Source organism: Antechinus flavipes, chromosome 3 (genome assembly GCF_016432865.1).
Source record: "Antechinus flavipes isolate AdamAnt ecotype Samford, QLD, Australia chromosome 3, AdamAnt_v2, whole genome shotgun sequence".
In the NCBI taxonomy this organism is placed as follows: Eukaryota; Metazoa; Chordata; class Mammalia; order Dasyuromorphia; family Dasyuridae; genus Antechinus; species Antechinus flavipes.
Genome location: NC_067400.1, coordinates 628,308,720 through 628,334,289, shown reverse-complemented (window position 1 = coordinate 628,334,289; position 25,570 = coordinate 628,308,720). Strand labels below are relative to the sequence as shown.

At 43.5% G+C, this 25,570-nt stretch overlaps 2 protein-coding genes across 12 annotated transcripts in view; one reads left to right on the top strand and one right to left on the bottom strand.

Moving 5' to 3' along the window:
• The window catches only part of LOC127556673 (uncharacterized), a 71,773-nt gene extending 56,651 nt beyond the window's left edge, over positions 1-15,122 (bottom strand). For 4 of the 11 annotated variants that reach the window (XM_051989971.1, XM_051989970.1, XM_051989969.1 and 1 more), the window contains exons 1-2: positions 14,555-15,122; positions 13,735-14,295 (exon numbers count right to left, since the gene is read on the bottom strand). In XM_051989971.1, coding sequence (XP_051845931.1) covers positions 13,885-14,295; positions 14,555-15,121 — 978 coding nt within the window. In that variant the 5' untranslated portion in view covers position 15,122 and the 3' untranslated portion in view covers positions 13,735-13,884. Of the gene's footprint in view, positions 1-5,875; positions 6,957-7,791; positions 9,448-11,938; positions 12,065-12,528; positions 12,726-12,851; positions 13,218-13,734; positions 14,296-14,554 lie in introns of those variants that run through there. The other 7 variants (XM_051989965.1, XM_051989964.1, XR_007952490.1 and 4 more) reach the window with 7 other exon arrangements.
• LOC127556679 (uncharacterized) overlaps positions 1-25,570 on the top strand; it is a 346,970-nt gene that overhangs the window by 23,950 nt on the left and 297,450 nt on the right. The window lies entirely within an intron of this gene.

The window sequence follows — 25,570 nt, the reverse complement described above, 5'->3', positions numbered from 1 at the left end:
ACCCATCCATATGAAAGTCTCCCTTATCCTCTCCCTTTCACCCTCCTCCTGTTCATCTACACAACCTTTTAATCTATACACTTCTATATGCACACCTCTATACACCCTCCCCCAATCTGTTTTTAGCTTTCTCATTTCTCTAGAAGTTGATTTCTAAACTTCTCCAGATGTTGTTTCCTCTTCAACCGAAATGAGAAAAAGTTTCCATCATTACCAACCCTCTACTCTCACCTGCTTTCTTTGTATTAAGTCTTCCTCCATGCATTATTTTTATGAGATAATTACTCTTTTCAATTTTTCCTGCCTAATTTTGTGTCTTAGACTTATTCTCTCATAGACATATTCCATCCATATCAGCCTTAAACTTTTTTCAAACTAACTTAGTAGCAATAAGTTTTGAATACTGCTAACATGTTCAGATCTCATAAATAAATAGTTTGACCTCAATGAGTGACTTATGATTAATGTTTAATATTTTCCTTATATTTCTTCTGGATCTTGTACTGAGTTCTTCTTTGTTGGTTATTATAAATGCTCAAAAGTTTTTCAGCTCATCAAATATCTTTGTTTTCTTTCAGAATTATACCCAACTTTGCTGGGTAAATTGTTTTTGGATGTAATCCCAGTTCTTATGCTTTTCAAAATATAAAGATCTTTTCATGTAAAAGCTGTTAGGGCTTCTGAAAAACTGAAAAACTGACTAGTTTTTCATAGTATATAAATTAGGTGCTTTTCCTTGTTGCTTGTCCTATTTTCTCCTTTTGAAAATTTTGAAACTTGACTATGAAATTTCTATAAGTGTTTTTCCTGGGATCTCTTTCAGATGATGAACTTTTTTTCTATTTCTATTTTACCCTCTTTTCCTAGAACTTTAGGGCAATTTTCCTTAATAATTTCCTATAATAGTGTTTGGATTTTTTTTAAGCATAATTTTCTGACAACTTGTATTATCTTTCCTCAATCTATTCTCCAGATCAGTTGCTTTTTAAATGAAATGTTTCAGATTCTCTTCAATTTTTTTCTAGTTTTATGATTTCTTGGTATCTTATAATGTAATTCAATTCCTCCCCCCTTATCCACAGCCACACACTAGCCCTGTACTCTAGGAGTCCTTAAATTTTCCCCCAATCAGCCTCCTAATGTCCCTTAGATGAAAGTTTGTGAAGTGAAAGTTCTTTAAGTGAAATTGCTTGAGACCAGGAAGAAAGTGAAAGCTGAGGTGAAATTTCCTGAGCCCTAGTCTGCTTCCTGACTGAGCAACAGCAGAGCCTGCTGTTTGTTGATTCAGTTGGCCTGTGGGTATTTGCCATTTTGATGTTTGAAGGCACCTACTTGACAAAGTCATTATGAGCAAGGCAACAGCTGTCTTTTGATGATACCTTGCTGTCTTTTTTGATAACTAGTACCTTATTGTGACAATTAAAAGGTTCAAGAGTTTCTGGGAAATTTAATCATATTATTAACAAGGCTTATATTTTTTCTGGATCTTTTATGTTGTTTTCTATTTAATTCTTCTTTGTTTTTACAAATGCTCAAGTCTTTCAGTTCTTCAGATATTTTTGTTTTCTTTCAGAAAAAGTGGTCCTTTGGTCATCTCTCTCTAAGACCAAAGACAATCATTGCAAGCAGGCTTAGGGCTCATATGTTCTTTTGGAAAAGGAATGGCAATTAACTCTAATTGGTCTAGTGAGCTATGTTAAAATGGGATGCTGAGAGTGACATCACATCACCCTTGGAAAGAAAAACTGTTTGTAAAGTCAGATCACTCCCACTTTGGGCTATCTATTCAGAGAATGCATGCCCCATCCTGAGAAGGAGACAATGGCAGCTCCAGGGTGATTCTAATCTCAGTGTGTGTGTGTGTTGTGAGTGTGTGTGGAGTGTGTGTACTCTCTCACACTAGCTCAGCAGATTTCTTAGGCTTCCAATGCTGGCGAGACCTCCTTGTAGTGAGAAGCATTGTCCCACTTGTCTCCCTTCTAGTCCTTCAAGAGATCTCTTTTGATTCTCTTCCCACATATCCTTTCATAACCCATTTTCCTGCTCAGCCGCTTCCTATACACACATCTTTCCTAGCCCCACAGAGCCTTTCCCTCTTATAACTCTTTATAAAGAGATTCTTTTCCCACCCCGTCCACTCCCCATCTTTATTTATTCAACACTCAAAGATCCTAGTGTAACCTCAACTTTGACTCTCAGACATGCAGAACCTTCTTATTCCCACATTATTCTTCCCAGATTTCATTTCTTGTCCCCCCAGCACTCATTCCTTTCAGCTTCTAATGCTACACTTCATACACACACACACACTCCAAATGTTCCCCTTCCCCCAGATTTCCCCCTTCTCTCATACAACCTCTCCCTTACCCCTAGTCTTGCATACCTCCGCTTGTGCTCCCAGCTCCCGAATTATGAACATTGCCACCCACCCTCCCTCCAAGTTATCCCATCTCTACTGAAGAGCCCTTTTCCAGCTCTCTGGGTCTGAATTTCTTCCCCCTTAAAAATGTGGGGGGATTGTTCACATGATTCTAGCTCCTTTCAGTGAAGTAGCCAGGATCCAGTACCACCCGTCCCTTTCCCACATACCTGAATCCTTCCAAAGATAGCCCCCTTCCCCTCTGCCCAGCTCTCTTCCATTTCTGATACAAACTGACTTTTTCTAACCCCAGCTTTCTGGGCCATTCTCCCGGTCTCAAACACTTGTTTCCCCTTAACCCTGGGCCTGCAGAATGCAGGGAATTGGGGGCTAATAACAGCCTGGGACTGTTGCTCTAACAAGGGCATGGATGTTTTGCTTAGGGATAGAGAAAGGGAAAAGGGAAGAACAGCTCCGGAAAGCAGGGCTTTTCAAATTAGAAAACACCAGGACAGAGATCCAGAAAATAGGGGTCAGCACCCGGCACTCCTGAAAGCTCCCCAAATTTCTGGGGCAAGATGCTGCAGTTCAGCTACAGCCCAGCTCCCTTCTCCTCTTTCTAGCTCCCTCTCCTCATCCCTACTCCCCCAATCATTAAGCACTGGAGGACAAAGGATAATGAAGCTGTAAACAAGTATTATGGGATGGGCTTCTGTGCTTGGAAGGATGCTGGTGGGAGGGACTTTGGGTATTTGCCATTTTGATGTTTGAAGGCACCTACTTGACAAAGTCATTATGAGCAAGGCAACAGCTGTCTTTTGATGATACCTTGCTGTCTTTTTTGATAACTAGTACCTTATTGTGACAATTAAAAGGTTCAAGAGTTTCTGGGAAATTTAATCATATTATTAATAAGGCTTATATTTTTTCTGGATCTTTTATGTTGTTTTCTATTTAATTCTTCTTTGTTTTTACAAATGCTCAAGTCTTTCAGTTCTTCAGATATTTTTGTTTTCTTTCAGAAAAAGTGGTCCTTTGGTCATCTCTCTCTTAGACCAAAGACAATCACTGCAAGCAGGCTTAGGGCTCATATGTTCTTTTGGAAAAGGAATGGCAATTAACTCTAATTGGTCTAGTGAGCTATGTTAAAATGGGATGCTGAGAGTGACATCACATCACCCTTGGAAAGAAAAACTGTTTGTAAAGTCAGATCACTCCCACTTTGGGCTATCTATTCAGAGAATGCATGCCCCATCCTGAGAAGGAGACAATGGCAGCTCCAGGGTGATTCTAATCTCAGTGTGTGTGTGTGTGTGTTGTGAGTGTGTGTGGAGTGTGTGTACTCTCTCACACTAGCTCAGCAGATTACTTAGGCTTCCAATGCTGGCGAGACCTCCTTGTAGTGAGAGGCATTGTCCCACTTGTCTCCCTTCTAGTCCTTCAAGAGATCTCTTTTGATTCTCTTCCCACATATCCTTTCATAACCCATTTTCCTGCTCAGCCGCTACCTATACACACATCTTTCCTAGCCCCACAGAGCCTTTCCCTCTTATAACTCTTTATAAAGAGATTCTTTTCCCACCCCGTCCACTCCCCATCTTTATTTATTCAACACTCAAAGATCCTAGTGTAACCTCAACTTTGACTCTCAGACATGCAGAACCTTCTTATTCCCACATTATTCTTCCCAGATTTCATTTCTTGTCCCCCCAGCACTCATTCCTTTCAGCTTCTAATGCTACACTTCATACACACACACACACACACACACACACACACACACACACACACACACACTCCAAATGTTCCCCTTACCCCAGATTTCCCCCTTCTCTCATACAACCTCTCCCTTACCCCTAGTCTTGCATACCTCCGCTTGTGCTCCCAGCTCCCGAATTATGAACATTGCCACCCACCCTCCCTCCAAGTTATCCCATCTCTACTGAAGAGCCCTTTTCCAGCTCTCTGGGTCTGAATTTCTTCCCCCTTAAAAATGTGGGGGGATTGTTCACATGATTCTAGCTCCTTTCAGTGAAGTAGCCAGGATCCAGTACCACCCGTCCCTTTCCCAAATACCTGAATCCTTCCAAAGATAGCCCCCTTCCCCTCTGCCCAGCTCTCTTCCATTTCTGATACAAACTGACTTTTTCTAACCCCAGCTTTCTGGGCCATTCTCCCGGTCTCAAACACTTGTTTCCCCTTAACCCTGGGCCTGCAGAATGCAGGGAATTGGGGGCTAATAACAGCCTGGGACTGTTGCTCTAACAAGGGCATGGATGTTTTGCTTAGGGATAGAGAAAGGGAAAAGGGAAGAACAGCTCCGGAAAGCAGGGCTTTTCAAATTAGAAAACACCAGGACAGAGATCCAGAAAATAGGGGTCAGCACCCGGCACTCCTGAAAGCTCCCCAAATTTCTGGGGCAAGATGCTGCAGTTCAGCTACAGCCCAGCTCCCTTCTCCTCTTTCTAGCTCCCTCTCCTCATCCCTACTCCCCCAATCATTAAGCATTGGAGGACAAAGGATAATGAAGCTGTAAACAAGTATTATGGGATGGGCTTCTGTGCTTGGAAGGATGCTGGTGGGAGGGACTTTGGGTACCATTCAGCCACATTCCCAGAAATTTTTGCTGGGGTAGGTGCTGATTTCTTCTCCTGTCTTCTCTAATCCTGGCTTTTATCTCCAGTTCTCTCTTTCCCATTATACAAAGTAACCTCATTCCCCCCATTTCCCTCCCATTGCCCGAGCGGGGCTTCCCCTTTCTCACATATACCTCTTTTCTTTCCCACTTTTTATCAGTCCTGCCAATATGCTGTCTCCTCAGTCTCTTTAAACCTCCTACATTTTTTCTGCCCTTTCCCCTAAAATAGACAAGCCCTTCCCTGCCCCCTGACCAGCAGAGCCCACTTCTGCTCCTGCCCCATGCCCTTTGCTTGCTCCTAATCCTAAAGTACCCTTGCCTACCTTCATTTCCTCCACCAGTCGAAACGTATTGTGTTCCTGCTCTGCAGATCAACTGTTCCCCATCCTCGACCTCCTCTGGTAGATGGATAGTGGATAAAGTACTGAGTCCAGAATCTGCCTCAGACATTAATTAGTTAACTCTGGGCAAGTCATCTAACCTCAGTTTATCCAATTGGAAAATTAGGATCATGACAGCACCTCTTTTCCAGGGTTGTTGTGAGAATCTAAGTGAGATAATAATTATAAATACTTAGCACAATACCTGGCACATAGTAACTATTTAGTAATTGTTTATCCCCTTCCCTTATCCATATATCCAATTCCCCAACCTTATCCCTCCCACTCTGCTGACCCTCCACAAATCCTTCCTGGACAGACCTGCCCCGCCAAAAATATTCCCCTTCTATAGGATGCTTCCCCTACTACCTTTCTCTCGTTTCAGCCCTGGACAGTTTTATTCACGATGTCAGGCCAACAAGCCTTTGATGCACTTACTATGTGCCAGGCCCTGTGCTAAGTTCTGGGGACATAAAGAAAGACAAAAGCCACAGCTCCTGCTTGGAAGGGCTCACAGTTTAATGAGGATTCGATTATCTATCTATGGAATATAGATAGAACTATGGGATATAGATACAATAAATTTAGAGATTGTCAACAGAAACAAAGCACCAGGATTAATGTGAGTTTGGAAAGGATTCTGGTAGAAAGTGAGATTGAAAACACCAAAAACGAGGTGATCACGCTCCCCAACAGCTCAGGAAGGGAGATGAAAAACACCAAAGGGAAGTGGGGATTGCTAACAGGTTTCTGGGCTGAAGGGTTTTATTAGAATCAGGTATGCACAAACCCATCAGCATGGGAGGTGTTACACAAGCACATATCAATAACACACAGGCTAGTAGTGATGACACTCCCCACAACCAGTGCAGGCTCATTGTGGTGCAACAAACATCAATTGTACATGCAAGTAGTGATATAACAAACAATATGAATCAACATAGTGTTGTAAAAGATTTCCAGAAGTCCTAGAAGAAGGGTATGTAAACAACAGTCACACAAACGCCTTCTTCAGCAGCCAAGAGAGAGTCCAAAATCAATCTATTGTCCATTGCTTCACATGTCAGGGGACCCAGTGATTCCCACAAGTTTTTGAAGTCCTGCAACAGTCTTTTTATGTGTTAGGGAATCCAATGATTCAAGTACACGCAATAGTAGAGAAGTCCTGCAACAGTCTTATCATATCTCAGAGAATCCAATGATTCCTGAGAATTTTGAAGTTCTATAATTTTTGATGTACATGAGTCAAACGCCATAACTGCCATGCTCATTCAGTGATGAGCACAGTCAGCAATGGAACCACCAGAAGTTTCTTGGGTGTACTTCCTTTCAAGGTGTGCTCCATCTCTCTCTGATGGACAAGGTGAATACGGCTCATTGGGACCCATCTGATTCCTTCTCCATTTGTGGAGATACAAGCAAACCCTCTCCCCCAAGCAGTTTATCTATCCGGTCCCTTCCATTCACCACTTTCTGGGCCTCTCCACATCACCTGGCGATTATTTAGATAGTGGAGCTGCTCGCACTGGACACTGCCCTTCCGGTGGGTTATAAAACCTGCCTGCCAGAGCCAATGCACCTTGTCAAAATTCAAAAAATGGTAAAAAGAGCTAGATTTACAAGTTCTCTAGGGTTGCCTGTGGCTCCCCCTTTCTATTGTTTTTGCAGGAGCATCTTAATCTCTCTGTTTCTCTTCTCTACTATTGCCTGTACTTGAGGATTAAAAGATATGCTAGTGGTGTGTAAAATCTTACACTGTGCACAAAAGTGTGCAAAATGTTTAGAAGCACATGCAGGTCCATTGTCTGTTTTCATTGCTTGTGGCGCACCCATAATTGCAAATGCTTGTATAAGGAATTCAGTGACCACTCAGGCTCTCTTTTGCTGCTGGTTTTGGAAAAGTGAATCCTAAAAAACTGTCTACCACAACATGGATAAAAGACAGACGACCAAAAGATTTATAATGGGTCAAATCCATTTGCCAACTTTCACTGGGTCTCAAACCACAAGGGTTCTTCTCTCGAAGTAGTGTAGGAACGTGGAAAGGAAGGCAAGTTGTACAGGTTTTTACAATGCTCCTACTTTCCTTTCTTTTTATTCCAAATTGTAAGCATAAAGCTCAAGCAGCCTGATGATATTTAGAATGAGATTCTTGGGCTGCCTTTCATGGTGTGCTCCATCCCTCTCTGATGGACAAGGTGAATACGGCTCATTGGCACCCATCTGATTCCTTCTCCATTTGTGGAGATACAAGCAAACCCTCTCCCCCAAGCAGTTTATCTATCTGGTCCCTTCCATTCACCACTTTCTGGGCCTCTCCACATCACCTGGCGATTATTTAGATAGTGGAGCTGCTCGCACTGGACACTGCCCTTCCGGTGGGTTATAAAACCTGCCTGCCAGAGCCGATGCACCTTGTCAAAAATCAAGAAATAGTATAAAGAGCTAGATTGACAAGTTCTCTAGGGTTGCCTTTGGCTCCCCCTTTCTTTTGTTTTTGGAGGAGCATCTTAAATGTCTCTGTTCCTCTTCTCTACTACTGCTGTACTTGAGGATTAAAAGGTATACTAATGGTGTGTAAAATCTTACAGTGTGCACAAAAGTGTGCAAAATTTTTAGAAGTATATACAGGTCCATTGTCTGTTTTCATTGCTTATGGCGCACCCATAATTGCAAATGCTTGTATAAGGAATTCAGTGACCACTCAGGCTGTCTCTTTTGCTGCTGGTATTGCAAAAGTGAATCATAAAAAAGTATCTACCACAACATGGATAAAAGACAGAGGACCAAAAGATTTATAATGTAAAGCTCGAGCAGCCTGATGATATTTAGAATGAGATTCTTGGGCTGCTTGAAATAAAGGAGTATTGGCCAACATGGTTAGAAGGCTATCTGCCTTTGAATTATCATCAAAAATAGAATTTGGAAGTCCACTATAAGAGTGGACATGCAAGATATCAATCTTACCTGGATGCTTTCTCACTTGCTCTTGAAGTTCCTAAAAGAGCTGATATATATTAGAAGCTACAAATTTTATTTGGGCTATGGCAATGCTTTGTAGAACAGGCCGAATCAGATGTTATATTTATATCTCCAGGATAAGTAAGAGCTAGAATGATCCCATACAATTCATTCTGCTGAGAGGACTGAAAAGGAGTTCTGAGTACTCTCTCTATAATTAAATCACAAGAGTATATAGCACAAATATTATGTTTGGATGCATCTATAAAGAGAGTTGGTCCTTTAAGAGGAACTTTAGAAACTTTTTCTTCAAGAATCCACCCTCAATTATGTAATAGTCTGCTTATCTTTAATGGAGACCCGAGTATAAAATTTGGAGCCATAGCTAATAAAATTTGCCACTCTGGGATGGTTTCACAGCATACATTAATTTGTGCATTAGTATAAAAGGTGTCTATCTTATCAGGTCTTATCCCAGATAATTGTTATCTGGCTCGCTTAATGTCTTTCAATAAAAGTCTAGCCACAAGCACTGGGTAAAGACTAAGAGTTTGTTCTAGTTGTGACGGGAGGTTCACCCACTCTATCACACTGTCTCCTTGATGAAGGACTGCTGTGGGTGCCTCTTGCATAGCAAAAACTGATATTTCCAAGGGTTTTTGAATGACTCTTTCAACCACATTGGATAAAGTCACTTCAACTTCTCTCAAAGCCTCTTGAGCTTCTTCTTTAAGCTGGTGTGGTGAGTTTATAGCACTGTCTCCCCTTACAATGTCATTTAATGGTTGTAAGTGATAGGTAGTCAATCCTAACACTCGACACATCCATTAGATAAGAGCTGTAGTCGGGCAGAAAGTCTTCCCATATTCATTATATTCTTAAGATCTTTCACAGTATGGATAATCTGATGTCAAATGAGGTCTATCTTCCAGCAGAAGGCCTTCCCACTCATTACATTCATTATTATTTCCTCGCTAGCTGGGTGCTCCAGATTTGACTCAACTCAGAGTCAAAGGTACCACCCCTTAGAAGACTTTCCTGGCATAATTCCTTCAAAGAAATGTCCAGCTTTGGGATTGTCTGTTTGATTTCAGACCTACTGTCCCAACCTGAAAGAGATAAAAATGTAAATATTCCATTTCCGGCTGCATTACACTTAATCATATCTTCTATCTCCTCAATCAATAAAGATGATCAAATAATAAAATAGACAACATATGACACATTAGTTTTGTGTACTATAATGAGCTTTTACACTTTAAAATAAACTTCTGTACCAACGCTACAAGAAAGTCTAAGATAGAAAAGAAAACTCTCACATTCATCAAATCATTCCTACCAGCACTTTTCTGATTAAAAAAATGAGTAGGTTCTATTGGGGAATGTCTAAGATACATTCCTATAACACAATATTACCTCACTTTAAAAAATGACAAATATGAAGAATTCAGCGAAGCAAGGAAAGACTTAGGTGAACTATTACAGGGAAATAAGGAGAGTCAACAAAATATAGGATGACAACAAAAATGCAACATAGTAAGTAAGTATAAGGACAAAGGATGGTCCCAGAGAAGAGCTGAGAACATGTACCTCCCTCCCTTCATTGCAGGAGTGGGAGATTCCCAGTGTGGAACAATGTATACATATATTAAATAAAGGGGTGAGAATTTGTCAGTTTTTAATTTGTTTCTTTTTTTTTTTTTCCTTTTTAACCTTATAAGGAAAAGCTTGTTTAATAGGGGAGTAGGAAGAGGTATATTTAGAAATAATTGTGAAGTAAAAATAAAATAGATTGAGAACAATAACAGTTTCAACTGTGCAAGATTACTTGAAGGATATAATGCACGTCTTTTTTTAAATTAAAAAACTAATAAGTATGTATTTATTCAGAAAATATTATTACAGAAGTGGCTACTTGTCAGGCATGTTATGGTGAGGTCTCCTCTCTCGTATGCATAGATGTTTGCTGAGGTCCCTTCCCATTCTGAAATTAAGTATCAGAGCAGGGCAGGCATTAAGAGGTAAACTAATGCTTATTAAATGGGTTTGTTACTCTTTTGGAAGCAAAGAACAAGTTGGGGGTTCCATAAATAGTGAAATGCTCCAGACATTCATTTTTCCACATATGTTCATGTGTTTAAGTCCTAGAACACTGGAGGAACTCTTGGATGAGATCCTTAATCACTTAAAAGAGTCTGGGCTATATCCACCCAGTGAAGAATGTGTAGATAAAAATTGCCTACTGTCCACATCCTAACATGCAGTTAGATGGGCAAGCTACAGAATTCATCCAACAGTGCAATTTTAAAGTTCAGAACTACAGTTTTTGTATAACTATGTATACATATATTGCATTTAACATATACTTTAACGTATTTAACATGTATGGGACTACCTGCCACATAGGGGAGGGAGCGGGAGGAAGGAGAGGTAAAGTTGGAACAGAAGGTTTTGCAAGGGTAGAAGTTGAACAATTACCCATGCATATGTTTTGTAAATAAAAGCTATAATAAGAAAAAAAATTTTTAAACTACAGTTTTTGGGACCTTATGTATTGATTCATATCTTAGAAGGATGGACATTGCAAAAGGATAATAAATTGGGCTAATAACTGAAAAGGAGAAAAGGCTGAAATGCCTTTGGGAAATGAAATGTCCTCTTATTTTCCCCAGACTTCTCCCTGACACAAAGATTCGTATCTTACATACAAATATTCTCACACGGGTGTTGATGGCACATATGAGAAGAATTTCAGGTATTAAATATATAAAGTCACTATATCAAAGGCCATTGAATTCATTAAGTGTGAAAACTACTTTCCTCCACCAATATTGGCTGGAACTCATCTATAATCATTTTAGAGTTTTACTTACCTAAGGTTGAGAAAGAATAACTGATAAGGTTCATACTCACATAGTTACCATCCGAGGTAAGGCACATAGCATTGCTAAATTCACAAGGAAAGATTAAAAATTTGTCAGAGAAACTGCCTGTCTATAACGAATAAATGGTCCAAGAATATAAAGAGAAAAATCCAAATTGAAAATGAAACAGAAATTTAAAAGTCAATTGAAAAGTCACTCAAACATTACTAATCAATTACCTAACCAGAGGCATGAATTGGAACAACGCTGAGGATCTATGCCAACATACTGCAGAGATCATTAGAACAAAAAAACTCAATGTTGTCGGAGTTGAAGAAACGGGTACATTCACTGATTTAGGGCAGAATGTTAGAAACTGAATAGAAAAATAGCAAGCAATCTGGCAATATGCAGTCAAAGTGACAAAATAATTATACTCTGACTCAATTGCACTATTTAGTATATACCTTTTTTTTTGAGCTAAAAAAAAAAAAAAAAACATGGAAAGCGTTTATAGAATAATGCAAAGAGAAATTAGACAAGGACTTCAGTTAGTATAAATTAAGAATTATGAATATATAACAGGAAAACAAGGGAAGGATGAATGGGAAGGATCTCTTGCCAGAAAAAATCAGCTCTTCCCCACATTTCTGGGAAGGGATACAAGGGCAGTTTCTTGGATCCACATTTTATAAGTGATTCTTATTCAAGACCAGGCATGATGTTGTAGCTGTACCTTTTCCCCATGTGGTTTTCACTCACTTACATGGACAGGTGCTTCATCAGACATCTCCCTTTGGCATCCAAAGCTTTATTTCTTGTTCCAATGGGTGTATTGTATCTGGTTTGGAAATCACAAGTCCTGTTTGTTGGAAATAGAAAAAAAGGTGGGTTCGGGGAACCATCTCAGATTTAATATAATGCAATAAACATTTATTAAACCATCTACTATGGCCCTTCTCTCTCTTGGGAAAAGTGAACATGCCAGGGTATGACCGTAAGATGCTCTCTTTGGAACTATGGAGAAGGGGTCACAGACTGGAGTTGTACTCAGGTAAAAAATTCATTCATTTGACACACATCAAGATAGAACTAACAGGATAGAAAACTTTCATGTCTTCAGAGAAATATACTAGGGTTAGATGACTATTTTTAATAATTATTATATTATTACATCATACAATAATATAATAATAATTAAGATTCTCTCTGAGGGAACAGAGTCAAGAAGGTGCAACCTCTGCAGCATACAAATAATCACTTTCTAGAGGTACAAAACAAAGGTCTTTTCCCTAACCACAGGGCCAGAAAGCCCATAATTCCTACCAAGAAAGCAAGCAAAGCCCTTCCCAAAGACAGATGGGGAGACAAGGGGAATCTGTGCTTAGCCGGGCAGGCCAGGTTCCTCTGGTTGTCCCGCATCCCATCCCTGCACGGATCCTGCTGAGAAGGGCACCGGGGTCTCCTTGGAGACTGGAGGTCTCCTTAGAGGTCACAGCCACATCTCCCAATGTTCACCATTCCTGCAACATCAGACACGTTTGTGCAGATTCCAGGACCCTCCTAGAGAAGAACCATGTGGCTGCCCCGGAACTACTAGAAGTGCTTCTCAAGGTTCAGACTCCAACGCGCCCCAGTCCCGGATTTACCGAGCACCCCGAGTCTGAACCAGAGGGACAGCCCTGCGTTGTTTGTTCAAGCGCTCACTCCGGAAGCCTTTGTGAATGCCGGTCTGGCCCGAGGGTCGGGCACATGGCTGAGCACTGGGGACAGTGAAGACAAAACGACCCCGAAGCGTCTGCAAGACACCGCCATCCCCCGGGGGAGAAAGGGGACAGGAACCACTGACCCCAATGAAAAGGGGGAAAATCCGTCATTTGGGAGAAAGCTCTAACACCCAGAGACTCCGAGTAAGCTCAAGCCACAGGCACGGAAGGAGGAAGAGCCCGGGCTGGGCCTTGAAGGGGGGTTTCCAGAGGGAGGGATGGAGAGGGAGGGCGTCACCCTTCGGCATTCTGGTGGGAATGACGTCAGAGGGAGTCATGCGGGGGGAGCCACAAAGAGAAGCCAGTGATGGAGACTGTGCTCCCCCGCCCGGAACCTTGCAGAACAAAGGGGCGGGGCTTCATCATCCCTATTAACAGCTAGGAGACCAAACTCCCCTGGATTCTCCCAGAAACAGTCCTCCGGCCTGAAGCTGCCCTTTGAGTGACCACCAACCCCTCCGCGCGCAGAGCCCTAATCCCACCGGAACCAGCCTCCCCCCAGCCCCCGCCACCATTCCTAGCGTCTCCCTCGGGCGCCCCGGAGAACAAGGCTCCTCCTTCCATATGACAGACAGGCCAGCGTGCCCTCCCCCAAAGCGGAACAGAACCTCCCAGTTCGGGGTCCGGGACCTCTCCTCCTGTGGAAAGCTGCCGAAGCCTCCGGACCCCTCTCTCAAAATGTTTTAAACACATAAGGAAAAATACATCAAATTATAAAGGAGACCAACGGTGGGGAAATAATCATGAATTTTTAAAAATCACTGACCTTAAGACCCCGCCCCAAGATGCAGTTTAACAACATGACGTGATTCCAGCGCGGGAAGAAAACCGGCCTTTGTCACTCGGGCCGCCAGGATCCTCCCGGATCCAGCCGCTTTTTGGACACGAGGCTCTGCTGACTTAGACTAAGGAGAAGTCAGTCCGCCAGAGCCGGGCTCTGTGCTAAGCGTCGGGGAAACAAAGGGAAGCGAACTACACGCACACAGACGCACACACCTGCCCGGATAGATGGGAGACAGAGAGAAGGGAGAGGGATAATCAGCAGAGGGAAGGTACGCAACAAGGGGGATGGGAAAGGAGTCCCGCAGAAGGTGGTGTCCCGCGGAAGCTTTTCTGCGGTAGCTGTCCCGAAAAAGGAGTCCCGCGGAAGCTTTTCTGCGGTAGCTGTCCCGAAAAAGGAGTCCCGCGGAAGCTTTTCTGCGGTAGCAGTCCCGAAAAAGGAGTCCCGCGGAAGCTTTTCTGCGGTAGCTGTCCCGAAAAAGGAGTCCCGCGGAAGCTTTTCTGCGGTAGCTGTCCCGAAAAAGGAGTCCCGCGGGAAGGAGACGGACTGGCGGGGGGACAAGGGAGAAAATGGCAGGAACAGAGCTAGGAGTTTAAATGAATGTTCCGCCACTGAGGAAATCCAGACCCCGCCACCTTTCCCTGACTCCCCACAGGGACTCCCTCCCCTTTGGGCCCGGCATGCAGGGCGGGCGGGGTGTTTGCAGAGGCACGGCTGACTGGCGGGGCGGGGCGCCAGATCCCAGAGTCATTGGTCCCAAAAGAGCCCCAGCCCCAGGACCTCTGAAGGGGGAGCCCCCACTCACCGAGGAAGAGTCAGGGGGGACGGAGCCTGGCGGCCATCGGAGCCTCAGCTGGAGACGGAGCAATAAAGCGGCAGGAAGGAGGTTCTCATCCCTGGGACTGCCCCGCCATCGAGCCCGGAGGGGCCTGAGAGCAGAGGGGTCACTCGGGCTTTGCAGGGAGCGGCTCTGGGGTGGGAGCTGCAAGTGCAGGAAGGTGGGTCCGCAGGGAGGAGCCAAAGCGGGGAGGTCCGGGGGGAAGGTCTTCGGGAGGCGGCTCCAAGGTCTAGGCGAGAAGAGTGAAGGGACCAGGGACCGAGGCGGTTCCCACGATGCTAGAGCGCCCCCTACAGGCTTCCACACCACATGCAGCGCCTTCAGGAGCGCCTCCTCTGGGGCGACTCTCTGGGGCCACGGCAACATTCCAGGCAGGGGGAGAGCGCTAGAGCCCCAACTTCCGGTTCTGGGAAAGCACGTAAAGGGAACCACGTGGGATGCCAAGTTCTGCCCCCTCTGGCAACGCGCGGCCTTTTGGGAAGTGAAGTTTGGATTCCAGGAGTGACTGTGCGCATGCTCCGCCGGGACCTGCATAGGTTAGAAAAAGAAGCCGGCTGTATCCTGGGTGGTTTCAGCATCAATAATAATAATAGTTAATTAATTGAAATACATTTACATTCCTTTGGGCAAGGCAGGGAAGGGCATGGAAAGGAAGGGCAGGGCAGGGCGGGGCGGGGCAGAGAGCCATGGGGCGCCGCCAGTCCCGCCTGGGTCCCCCTAGTGGCCGCTCCCGCTCACACGCGCAGCCGCTGCTGTTCCGGTTTGTCCTTGGTTCTCCAAGGGGACCCTGACTTTAGGAAGCCGGGGTCATGACCCGCAGCTGCGCAGAGTCCCCAGCCTCCCTCTCCCCGGCGCCCTCGGGATCCAGGGGCCACGTGGGGATCAAGTCAAAAAATAAACAAAAAAACTGAATCCCGGAGGGGAAGAGCCTCGGTTTGGGTCCAAAGAAACCATGGCTGTTGTTCGGTCCTGGTTGGCTTGGAGCCAAACGGTTGTTTCTGTTTGGGCCAGAGATTCCCGCCTCCCCGGTGGGTTTTTTAACCAGGTAAAGCCGGCTCTTCTCCGCCTCTTTGCTTGCGGAGCCGGGATTCCTGAATGGGCGTTGGCTCCGGCAAAGTGAGGCCGGGAAAGGTCTTAGCTCAAAAGGGCAAAGTCTCCCCCACCCGCATCTTGTCCCTGGGACCCAGACGGCCCCGAGGAGAGACTGAGGCCGTGACCTTGCCTGAGGCCGTGACCTTGCCTGAGGCCGGGGTCCTCTACAAGAAGGGGAGAATAAGGGCTCAGGGAGAATAAGGGCTCAGGGAGAATAAGGGCTCGGAGAGAAGAGGACAGATTGACCTCGGGGCTCTCTGGGGTCCTGGGCCAGGCTGGGCAGGCCCCCCACAGCCCACCTCTGACTTCTGAATAGTTTCCCGGCTCCTGGGCCCATTGGCCAGAGGGTGGGGGCCGGGCTAGGTCTGTGGCCCAATCAGAGGCTGCCGTCCCGCCTCCTCTCCCTTCTTTCTGTTCCCGTCTCCTCTTCCCCTCCGGGGCTCACAGTGACCTCTGGCAGGGGCAGGGTCTGACCCCAGGGCTTCTGCCCCCAGGCCCCCTCTCCATTCAGTTCATTTCCATCAGCTGGAGCTGGGGAGGAGAGGAATAGGAAGAGTCCTGCCCAGAGGGGGCTTCCACTCTCCTGGGAGGGAAAGAGCGGGGCCAGGTCAGTGGGAGGCAGCCCCCGCTCCCTGAGAGCGCCAGGACCCGAGCCCACGAGTCGCCCTCAGGAGGTCAGGGAACCAAAGGATGAGCTCAGGGGTCCCGGCGGTCGGGGAGTTAAATGCCGAGGTCTAGTGGCAGGTTCGGGGTTCAGGGAAGCAGATGGAGAGGTGGGGCTCCCCTGCACCCCCTTGGGATTAAGCACATGGGGAGGGAGTCTGGGGAACCCCCTTCTGGCGGCGCATCATCAGTTACGAACCCCAAAAGCTGGACCGGTAACAAGAAGTTTATTCTGGGCCTTGGGGAGTCAGCCTTTGCTCCGCAGGAATAGAAAGGGGGAATTCCTCAGTGGCAAAGTCCCGGCAGGGAAGGGAAGTTTCAGGGAGAGAGATCCCGGCAGAGCCATAAAGTCTCCTTAGGGAAAGAGGGGAGGAGAAAGAGAGGGCAGCGCTGGAGGAGAACATCCCCCCAGCCAGGGGCTCGCTGTGCCGGGAAGACAGATTCCTCGGCATCTCAGGTCCTCTGCCAGGAGAGGGTTTAAAATTGGCTCTTTTATAAGCCTTTGGCTCCAAGCCCAGCCCTGCTGGGAGGGGGGAGGGGGGAAGGTTGTCAGCTTGAGCTGGAATTGAATAGAAAATCTTCAATTGAATGGGGGTTTCTCCCCTGCACTGAGATTGGTGATTGCTGGGAGAGGAGGTGCTGGTGATGTCCCTGCCCCTCCCACTACTCCTCCTAAACCCTGGAAAGTGAAGTTGGGGGAGGGGCGGGGCATCAAGGGTCTGCTCTGGTGTAGGTGGAGTTGAAGCTGTGAAAGTGAGAATCACCGCCCTTCAAGTTCTCATGCCCTGTGGTGATATTGCCATTAATCTGTCCTTTATCTTCCTCTTTTTGCTCACACTTCCTCATCTGGCTGTTCTTAACTTTTCTTTTTTCTGTAACTTGTGGGATTCTTTAAGTCCAATTGTATTATGTTGTATATATAGAATGTTTCCTTAGAAATTGAATCAGGACCTTTATCATTGTAGGATTCACATAGTTGATCTTCTACTAGTCTCCAATTATCCACCTCTATTCCTTCTTACTTGAAGAACCAAGGGGACATGCATTCTAATGTATCCAAGAGTCCACCGATCTGCTGCCAAGTTACAAGTAAACTTTGTCTCTTGATCCACCTAAGTCTCCTTTCTACAGAGCTCCCTTGGGGTGGGGGTGGGGGAGAATCTTTTCCTACTATCTGCCCCATTTCAGTTAGAAAAGGTTACCAGTTTAGCCCTTAACAAAGTAAGTTCCTTATTTGTCTATTAAAATACTCACCCTATTTCCTGATCACCGGGACTCCTTCGGTGAAATTAGGATCCTTGGTTCACACATTGGGCATCAAAATGTAAAGTCCAGACTAGCTCCCGGGAGGCCTCAAGACCAGCTGGAGTCATGATAAGCAAAAGTACTTGGTCTTCAGAGAGAGAAGTGAAGGAGATGGACAAAACGGCCAGGAGTTTTGCCAAGGATCTAGAGTTCAGAATCTCCACACTTTTCTCCTCTCTGTCCTGGGACCAAGTGAGTCTGGATGTCTCACTCCACCCTCTAATCCCTCCTACGATTATCTATATACACCAAAAGATAGAGCCAGCATGGAATAGGGAGAAGGGCCATTTTCCAAGAATATGCTAATAGAGTTATTGTCCAATAGGGAATTAGCTTTAAGTGCTTGGTTGTCTGAGTCAAGAACACCTTTCAAGGGTTTCAGCCCTTTACAGAAAACCACAGAACACTGGCTATGGGGAACTTTTACTTTGTGTCTTCTGTTCAATCTCAGTTATTGCCAACACTTTATTACTTTGCAGAAATCATGATCAAATACTATTTGTTCCTAACATAGTTTTCTGCACAGTCACACTTCCATACGCCCAAGTGAGAGCTTCCGAACTTGACTTGTGAAGTTAACAAATGATGAGATTTTATGTGACTGCACTGAAGTAAGAGATTACTTGTTTTAAACTCTATCCAATTGCATATCTGACAGCCTCCTAGCATTCTGAATAACAGACGATAATTTTACTTTATTTGATTTACAATGAACAACATACAATTCTCATTTGAGTTGGCTTCTTTTTGGGGGGAGGGCTAATAGATAATCACCCAGAATGCCCTTCAAAAAGTTTTAATCATTTTGCAGGACCCCCCCCCTCCCAGGGCCACATGGTTTAGCTGAATAGCCGAGAGATTGTAACAGAGTTTGTCTCCAAAAATTCAGAGCAGCATTTAGCAGAAGGACCAGATAAAATGAAATGTAACTTGTCTGTCCTGTTCAAGGTTAGGAGATACTTAATTCTGGTAAAGGTTATGCTTTGAAGTGCTCGTGTGCAAATAGCCCCAAAATATTAATTTCTCTTTTCCAGGAGGAGTTTGGGCTTATTTTAATGGTCAGGCAATGGATGGTGGGCAGGGGAAGCTATCTAGGTATAAATAGGTAACAGGCATATTAGAAAGTTGTGACTCCTGGAATACCCAGCAAATCGGGAAGGGTTTTGTTGGCCCGGAAAAGGGCTAGAAGGCTCGAGCCTCCTCTCTCTGGTGTGTGCTTATTCTGAATTGGGACACATCCACTCCTGCAGATGTGTAAGAAAACCGACTTTTAACTTCACCCCTTTCTGAGCTCAAGAGGTATATTTCTCACAGGAGACTAATCATAGTCCTGTTGCTCAGGCCACAGATTGAATAAGGGTTCAGGAAATAACAGTGTTTCAGAAATCCCTAGCAGGGGTCCCTCTGACAGCTCAGGGCATCCAAACTGGGGGCCAGTCAGTGCCAGAATTGTGGTCAGTTAAAGGCTAAGGAAAGACTTTCCAAAGCATTTGGTTACAAGTGTATCTGTTTCGGGACGACTTTTTGCCTCCTGTTACTGTGTTTTTATTTTCTGCATTTAGGTTCACAGTGACAGACTCGGAATAGGTGAGGCAGTCAAGAGATTCAGCCTTTTTGTCCAGGGACCTGTTGGATGAGCTAATTGAGGGCAGGATCGGAGCAAAATCCGAGGAACATCTCTCTTTTTAAATGAATTAAAGGGATGTATTCGCAGGGCAAATACTGATCACCAAGGATGAAACTTACTTTGAAACATCCAAGGACAAGTGTCCTGCTATTGCCAGGTTGACCACATGATGTCTCCAGAGACGGGCTCTCAATCCCCTTCTTTCCCTCCCCCCCCTTCCCACACTTCCCCCTTCCCCTCTCTCCCCCCTTCTCCCTCCCCCACAACTACAGTCCAGGCTGGTTTAGATATCCGGTCACGGGAAGAAAACTGCTTGATGGAATAACAAATTAACAGACCTGGCGGTGTTCAACACTAGTAGTGGAACTCCGAAGAGAATCGTGGAGAACACATTAAAAATCCCCCTTTCAGGCGAGAAATGAGCTAATTTGCTCTATGTTTTAGTAATCTCCTTCTCCCACTGGAAAAGACTAGGTTTCCCAATTCCTTCTGGGCTCTGAAGTGTTTGTGATGAACAATCTGTGGTCATTCCCCATCCTCGAATCAGGAGTCTTCCTGTGGATAAGTTTCCCTTCCCTGTCCCAAGGTCCTGTCCCTAGGGGATTTTCTGAGGCTTTATTTTTTCCCCTTTATTTTAAGAGGGGAGGGGAGATGTGGGGATATGTATATGTGTAGGGAGAGATTCAATGAAAGTCAGGATTTTAAAGCATTCCTGATGAAAAGAGCAGAACTGAATGGAAATTTTGATATTCAAATCTAGGACTCAGGAGAAGCCTAAGTGTTTGCCCAAGATACAGATGCCAGTAGAGACCAATATAATTGAAGTGGAGAATTTATTGGCAGCTGATGGGGATAATAACCAAATCAGACAGCCCCTAATGGTAGGAGGTGGGGTTTATAAAGGCTAAAACCACTAAGGGGAGAGGAGAATATAGCACAAGAGGAATAACAGAAGCAAGAAGTAGAGCGAAGGTTCCAATGCGAGGTGGAGACAAAGGACTGGCACAGTGAGCACAAGTTTTGGCTAAGGGAGGTGAGACATGCTGAAATGTCACAGGGTCCTCAAGGCTAATGAGCTGATGGGTTACAAGATACCGATTATTTTAGGAGACAGATTTTCATAACCTTGAGATAAAGGAGCCCCAGTTTGCAGGTGTAAGTGTCAAGGGACCCCAGAAGTTTCAAGTGCTCCTTCTCCCAGAAGCACAGGGGGTCCCAGATTTCAGGGCACTACGGAAGAGATCAGAATCATAAGGGACTTCATAAGATTTTATCTGTTTACCTTCCTACCTGGGAGGATAATACTTGTAACTCATTAGAACTTTGTCATTATTATGGAAGTTTGAAGGAGTATATAGAGACAGGAGGCACAGATGTGAGTTGAATATGAAGGGATAATATCTAAAACAATAATGAAATTAAGAGACAAGAGAAGAATGCTGTGGGAGAAAGAGAAAGGGAGAACTTGAAGAGTGTAAATAATCTGCCATAAAAAGAGGCAAAAAAGCTTTTATAGTGGAGAGGAAGAAAGGGATTAGAGGGGAGTGAGTGAACCTTATTCTCGTTGGTAAATAACACACACACTCAATATGAGTGTAGAAATTCATCTTACCCAGCAGAAAAATAGGAAGGGAATGGAAGGAGGGAGGGTGATAGAAAAAGAAGGCATATTGGGGGAAGATTGGTCAGTGGCAAAACACTTTTGAGGATGGACAGGGGAAAGGAGGGCGAGAGTAGCCTAATTGGGGGAAAATACAGTTACCAACAATAATTGTAAAAAGAATTTTGAAGCAGATTTCTCTGAGAAGGTCTTATTTCTCAAACACAGAGGGAACGGAGTCAAATTTACAAAAAATAAGTCCCAATTGGTAAATGATCAAAATATTTGATTCATGCCCAAAGGACTATAAATTCATGCATATTCTTTGACCTAACAATACCCTAGGTATGAATACTAAAAGTTTTTCTTTTTAAAGCAAAAGTCCATATATGTATAAAAATATTTGTAGCAGCTCTCTTATTAGGGCAAAAAAAAAAAAAAAAAAAGAAAAGAAAAGAAAAGAAAATTGAGGATATGCCCATCAATTGGGGAATGGTTGAATAAATTGTGGTATGTGATTGTCAAGGAATATTATTCCATGGGAAATGATGAGCAGGATGCTACAGAAAAAAAGAAAAACAAACGTGGAAAATCCTTCATGAACTGAAGCAAAGTGAAATGTACTGTATCCAAAGAAGTAGCAATGTTCTGAAATAATCAGCGTAAATAAATTTGCTGTTTTCAGCAGTACAATGATCTACAACTACAGTGAAGGATTGATTATGAAAAATCCTATAATAAACGGAGAGGAACCTGACTGTGTCTGAATACATTTTGTAGCATATTTTCTCTTTCTTTCTCTCTCTTTTTAAACTTTTTTCCTTTCCTTTTCTTTTTTTACTAGGATGGGAGATCTATGTTTTCTTTCATAACATGGCTTTTATGGAAATGTTTTTGCATAACTTCACAAGTGTTTTCTTAATGGAAGCTGGGAGTGGGGATAAGGGATAGAATCTGGAACTCAAAATTTTTTAAAACAAATGTTAAAAATTGTATTAAATGTAACTGAAAAATATTAAATAAATAAAAATTTAAAAATAATAAAAATATTCTATTTAGATATTCTATTTTCTCTTCTAGGTATATCTTTGTAAATATTTTTCCATTTTATTTAAATTTATTGAAACATAATTGGGCAAAATAAGTCTATAATTACTTTCATTTCATTAATATTCATTCTTTTCAGTTTTGATACTAGTGATTTGATTCTCTTCTCCCTTTTTAAATCAAATTAACCAGTGGGTTTATGTATATATTTAAAAAAAACCTAATTTTATCACTTAATTCAATGTTTGTTTGTTTGTTTTTTTTAACACACAGTTTTATTCATCCTTTAATTTTTAGGATTTTCAAGTTAAGGTTTAATTGAGGATTTCTATTTTGTTCTTTTTCTAGTTTTTCCTAATTGCATAGATAATTATTGTTCTTCTTTTTCTTTTATTGCTGTAAGAATTCAGAGACATAAATTTTCCTCTGAATGCTGTTTATATTGCATCCCACAGATATGTTGTTACATTATTTTCATTCTCTGTAATGAAATTATTATTTATATGATTTGTCTTTAACCTATTCATTCTTTTAAAATGTGATTACTTAATCTTCAATTAGTTTCTAATCTATGTTTACTTGGTCCATTATTAAATATTTTTTTATTGCATTGAGATCTGAAAAGGATACTTTTAATACTTCTGCTTTTCAGTTTTTGACTATAAAATTTTCACTTGATCAATTTTTGTAAAGATTCTATTAACAGCTGAGAAAAAAAGGGTATATTTCTTTTTATTCTCACTCATTTCTCTCTAGGTAGTTATCATATCTAAATTATCTAAAATTCTATTCACTTCCTTGACTTATTTCTTTATTTACATTTGTTAGACTGAGAATGTCTCCCACTATTATAGTACTATTATCTATCTTCTCTTCACATAACATTTGTAATTCACTTAATATTTCTGTTAACAATTTAGATGCTGTTGTATTTGGTGTATATAGGTTTAGTATTGTTATAGCCTCATAATATATGGTAGTTTCTTAAACTTTTTCCACTCAGTATCCCTTTTTATCCAAGAAATTTTTCCATGTCCCTAGGTATATAGCTATATAAAGTATGTATAATATTAAAATATCATAAATCATAATTTTTCTACCTTCAAACAAACTTGGCTTCCTTAGGTTCCGTGCCTGGGCCTGGGCTGCCCCAACTCTCTCTCATGCTCTGTCTAGGCCCCATGGGGTGGAACATCCATAGATATCCCCTCCCTACTCCTCCCTTCATTTCCCAATTCCTTCCTTCTGCCCATGGTTAGACCTGACCCCAGGATAGGTGGGATCCCCAGCTGTACAGATCTCAGTCTGCCCCATAGATGGGGCTGGGAAGGAAACACTTGCCAGGGATTCACACAGACTACACAGTCCTGGGCAGGTCTTCAGGGACTGGGAGACCCAGTGATCCAATGCGAATGATACTTATTCTCCATTCTCAGGTCAACAGTCGTCTCTGGTGACCCGAGGCCCCTTGAAGGCTCCTGAGAGGGTCAGGAGATAGACTCCTCAATCCCTGCCCCAGCATTGATGGCCCATCTTCTCACCAGCTGACGTCCTAGGCAAGGCAAAGTGAGACATCTTCGAGGTCCTAGAATCATTTTAGTCAGTCCCTCAGGACAGAATGGATGAGTCACGGGATACCCTCACTATTGTTAGTAAACAATGGGCAAACCCAGCAAAAGAATTGTTGAGAGCTGCAAGCAGTTGCAGGGAAGCTGTGGCTGAATGGGTGGGAAATTATTTCTGTCCCAGAGTCTAGCAAATGAAAGCAGCGGAAAAAGCAGGCTCAGGGTTAGACAGGGGGTCTGGGACTGAAGGATCTTAACCTTATCTTAGGAGAAAGGCCAGGCTTCTGGTCTCCCTGTTTCTGCTCCATAAGAATTGGGTTCAGAGAAGGGGGTCCACATGCTTCTGGAGGAGAGGAATATTTACTGCACCTCACATGGCAGGTCTGAGAACTGGCTGCCTTCATGGAGCCACTGTGAGAAGAGACTGGCTGGATCAAAAAGGGAATACCCTTTCCCCTAGGCATAGGATAACTCCCCAGGAATGGGGTGAGCTTATACCCTCTGTCTTCTAGGACTCAGACCCCCAACTTCTCAAGCCATCAGGTAGATGAAACTTTCTTTGGTTTCTGTTAAGGCTCCAGCCAAACCCAGCTATTCCCACAGTTCCCCACTTAGTGTTTCTATAGAGCTAGCCTGGAGATGTTTGCACTTCACACTGGTGAATCCCAGCCTAGGGATTATTTCAGATCTTTTTGGGTTATGTCAGCAGGACCCCTGTTCTTCCCTAAGTCTTCTTGATTTTCCACAATCTATGTTTTTCCTTAGGTACAGATTTGTTCTGTTTGTGGGAGAAATCTAGAGAACTTGAAATTTACTGATCTACTCCAGAATCTTCCCTCTTGTGTAGTTTTTGGTGATGACATTGGCTAAAGATGAATATCTGGTCCACACACACACACTCAGATAGCTGTTATGCCTTCCTGTTCTATCTTCTGCCTCAAACTCAGCCCTACGTTCTCCATTCTGGTGGACATAGCTCCTGATTATTGAGGATTTGTCCATATTTACCTCAGAGATATGTCATAAATCACAAGTTATATATGTGCTAAATTCAAAACCCAAACCTAAATTCAAAAGCAAAGTTAGTTGCCTAACTTTATCTCTGGGAACACTAGGGGGTTTGAGGCCCCAAGGTTCACTTCTGCAGCTTCCTCCATATATCTGGGGCAGATTGTTTAATATTAACATCTTTCCAGGAAAGATCAAATTGAAGAGCATCGGCCTCAGACCCCTCAAGGAACTTGATGAGGACTTCAGAGTAATAGCCAGGTTTTCCTTAGTCTGGGAGAGATTTGGCAATGAAAAGGGCGCCTCTACCTTAAGTGTCCTTCCCTGACAATCTACTGCTTCTCTCAGGGCGCAGAGGCTAGAAGAGGTGGCTGAATCGGGATCCTGAGAAGGAAAAAAAGGGATCCTACTCCTTGTATCACAGGGACTGAGGAGTTGGGGTAGGGAAGTCTCAGGATCTGGTTCAGGAGGTGAGAGGGATAGAGTTAAAGAAATATTGTTAGACAGAAGGTTCTGTCTTTGGTAGGGAGGCGATTTTGAAAGGGATTCAGAGGGATCCTGTGTCCCTAGAGGAGTTGTAGAGGCCCAGAACTTTGGAGAACAAGGAGAAGTCCTTGAAACAAGGACACTTACAACAAAGTGTTAACTCAGTGGAATTGATGCAATGATAGTTCTCTAGTATACATAGTACTTAGCATGGTGATGTAATGGTTCTCTAGTTCACATATGAACAGTATGCTGTAATGATATGATTGTAATAGGGGATTTTAGGGCCGAGAAGGACTGGAACTAAGACATCCATCCTCCTGGTGGCTCTCCTGCCTTCATCACTTCTCCAACTAAAGACCAAGGCCCATCTGAAGGACCTCCATAAAGCTAACCCAGATATGACAAGGAGCATGAAGGAAGGAGTTATTTAAAAGGTTGGTATCCAATTTTGATTTTCTTCTAGTCAATTTTAGCAGCATCCTGCAGTGCTGTTTTAATTGAAGCTTTTTAGTTTTGAGATCTTTTAAGCCAAATTTGTCTCTGTTTAATAGATAGCTTTAGGGAGAGTCCTTAGGAAAAAAGACAGA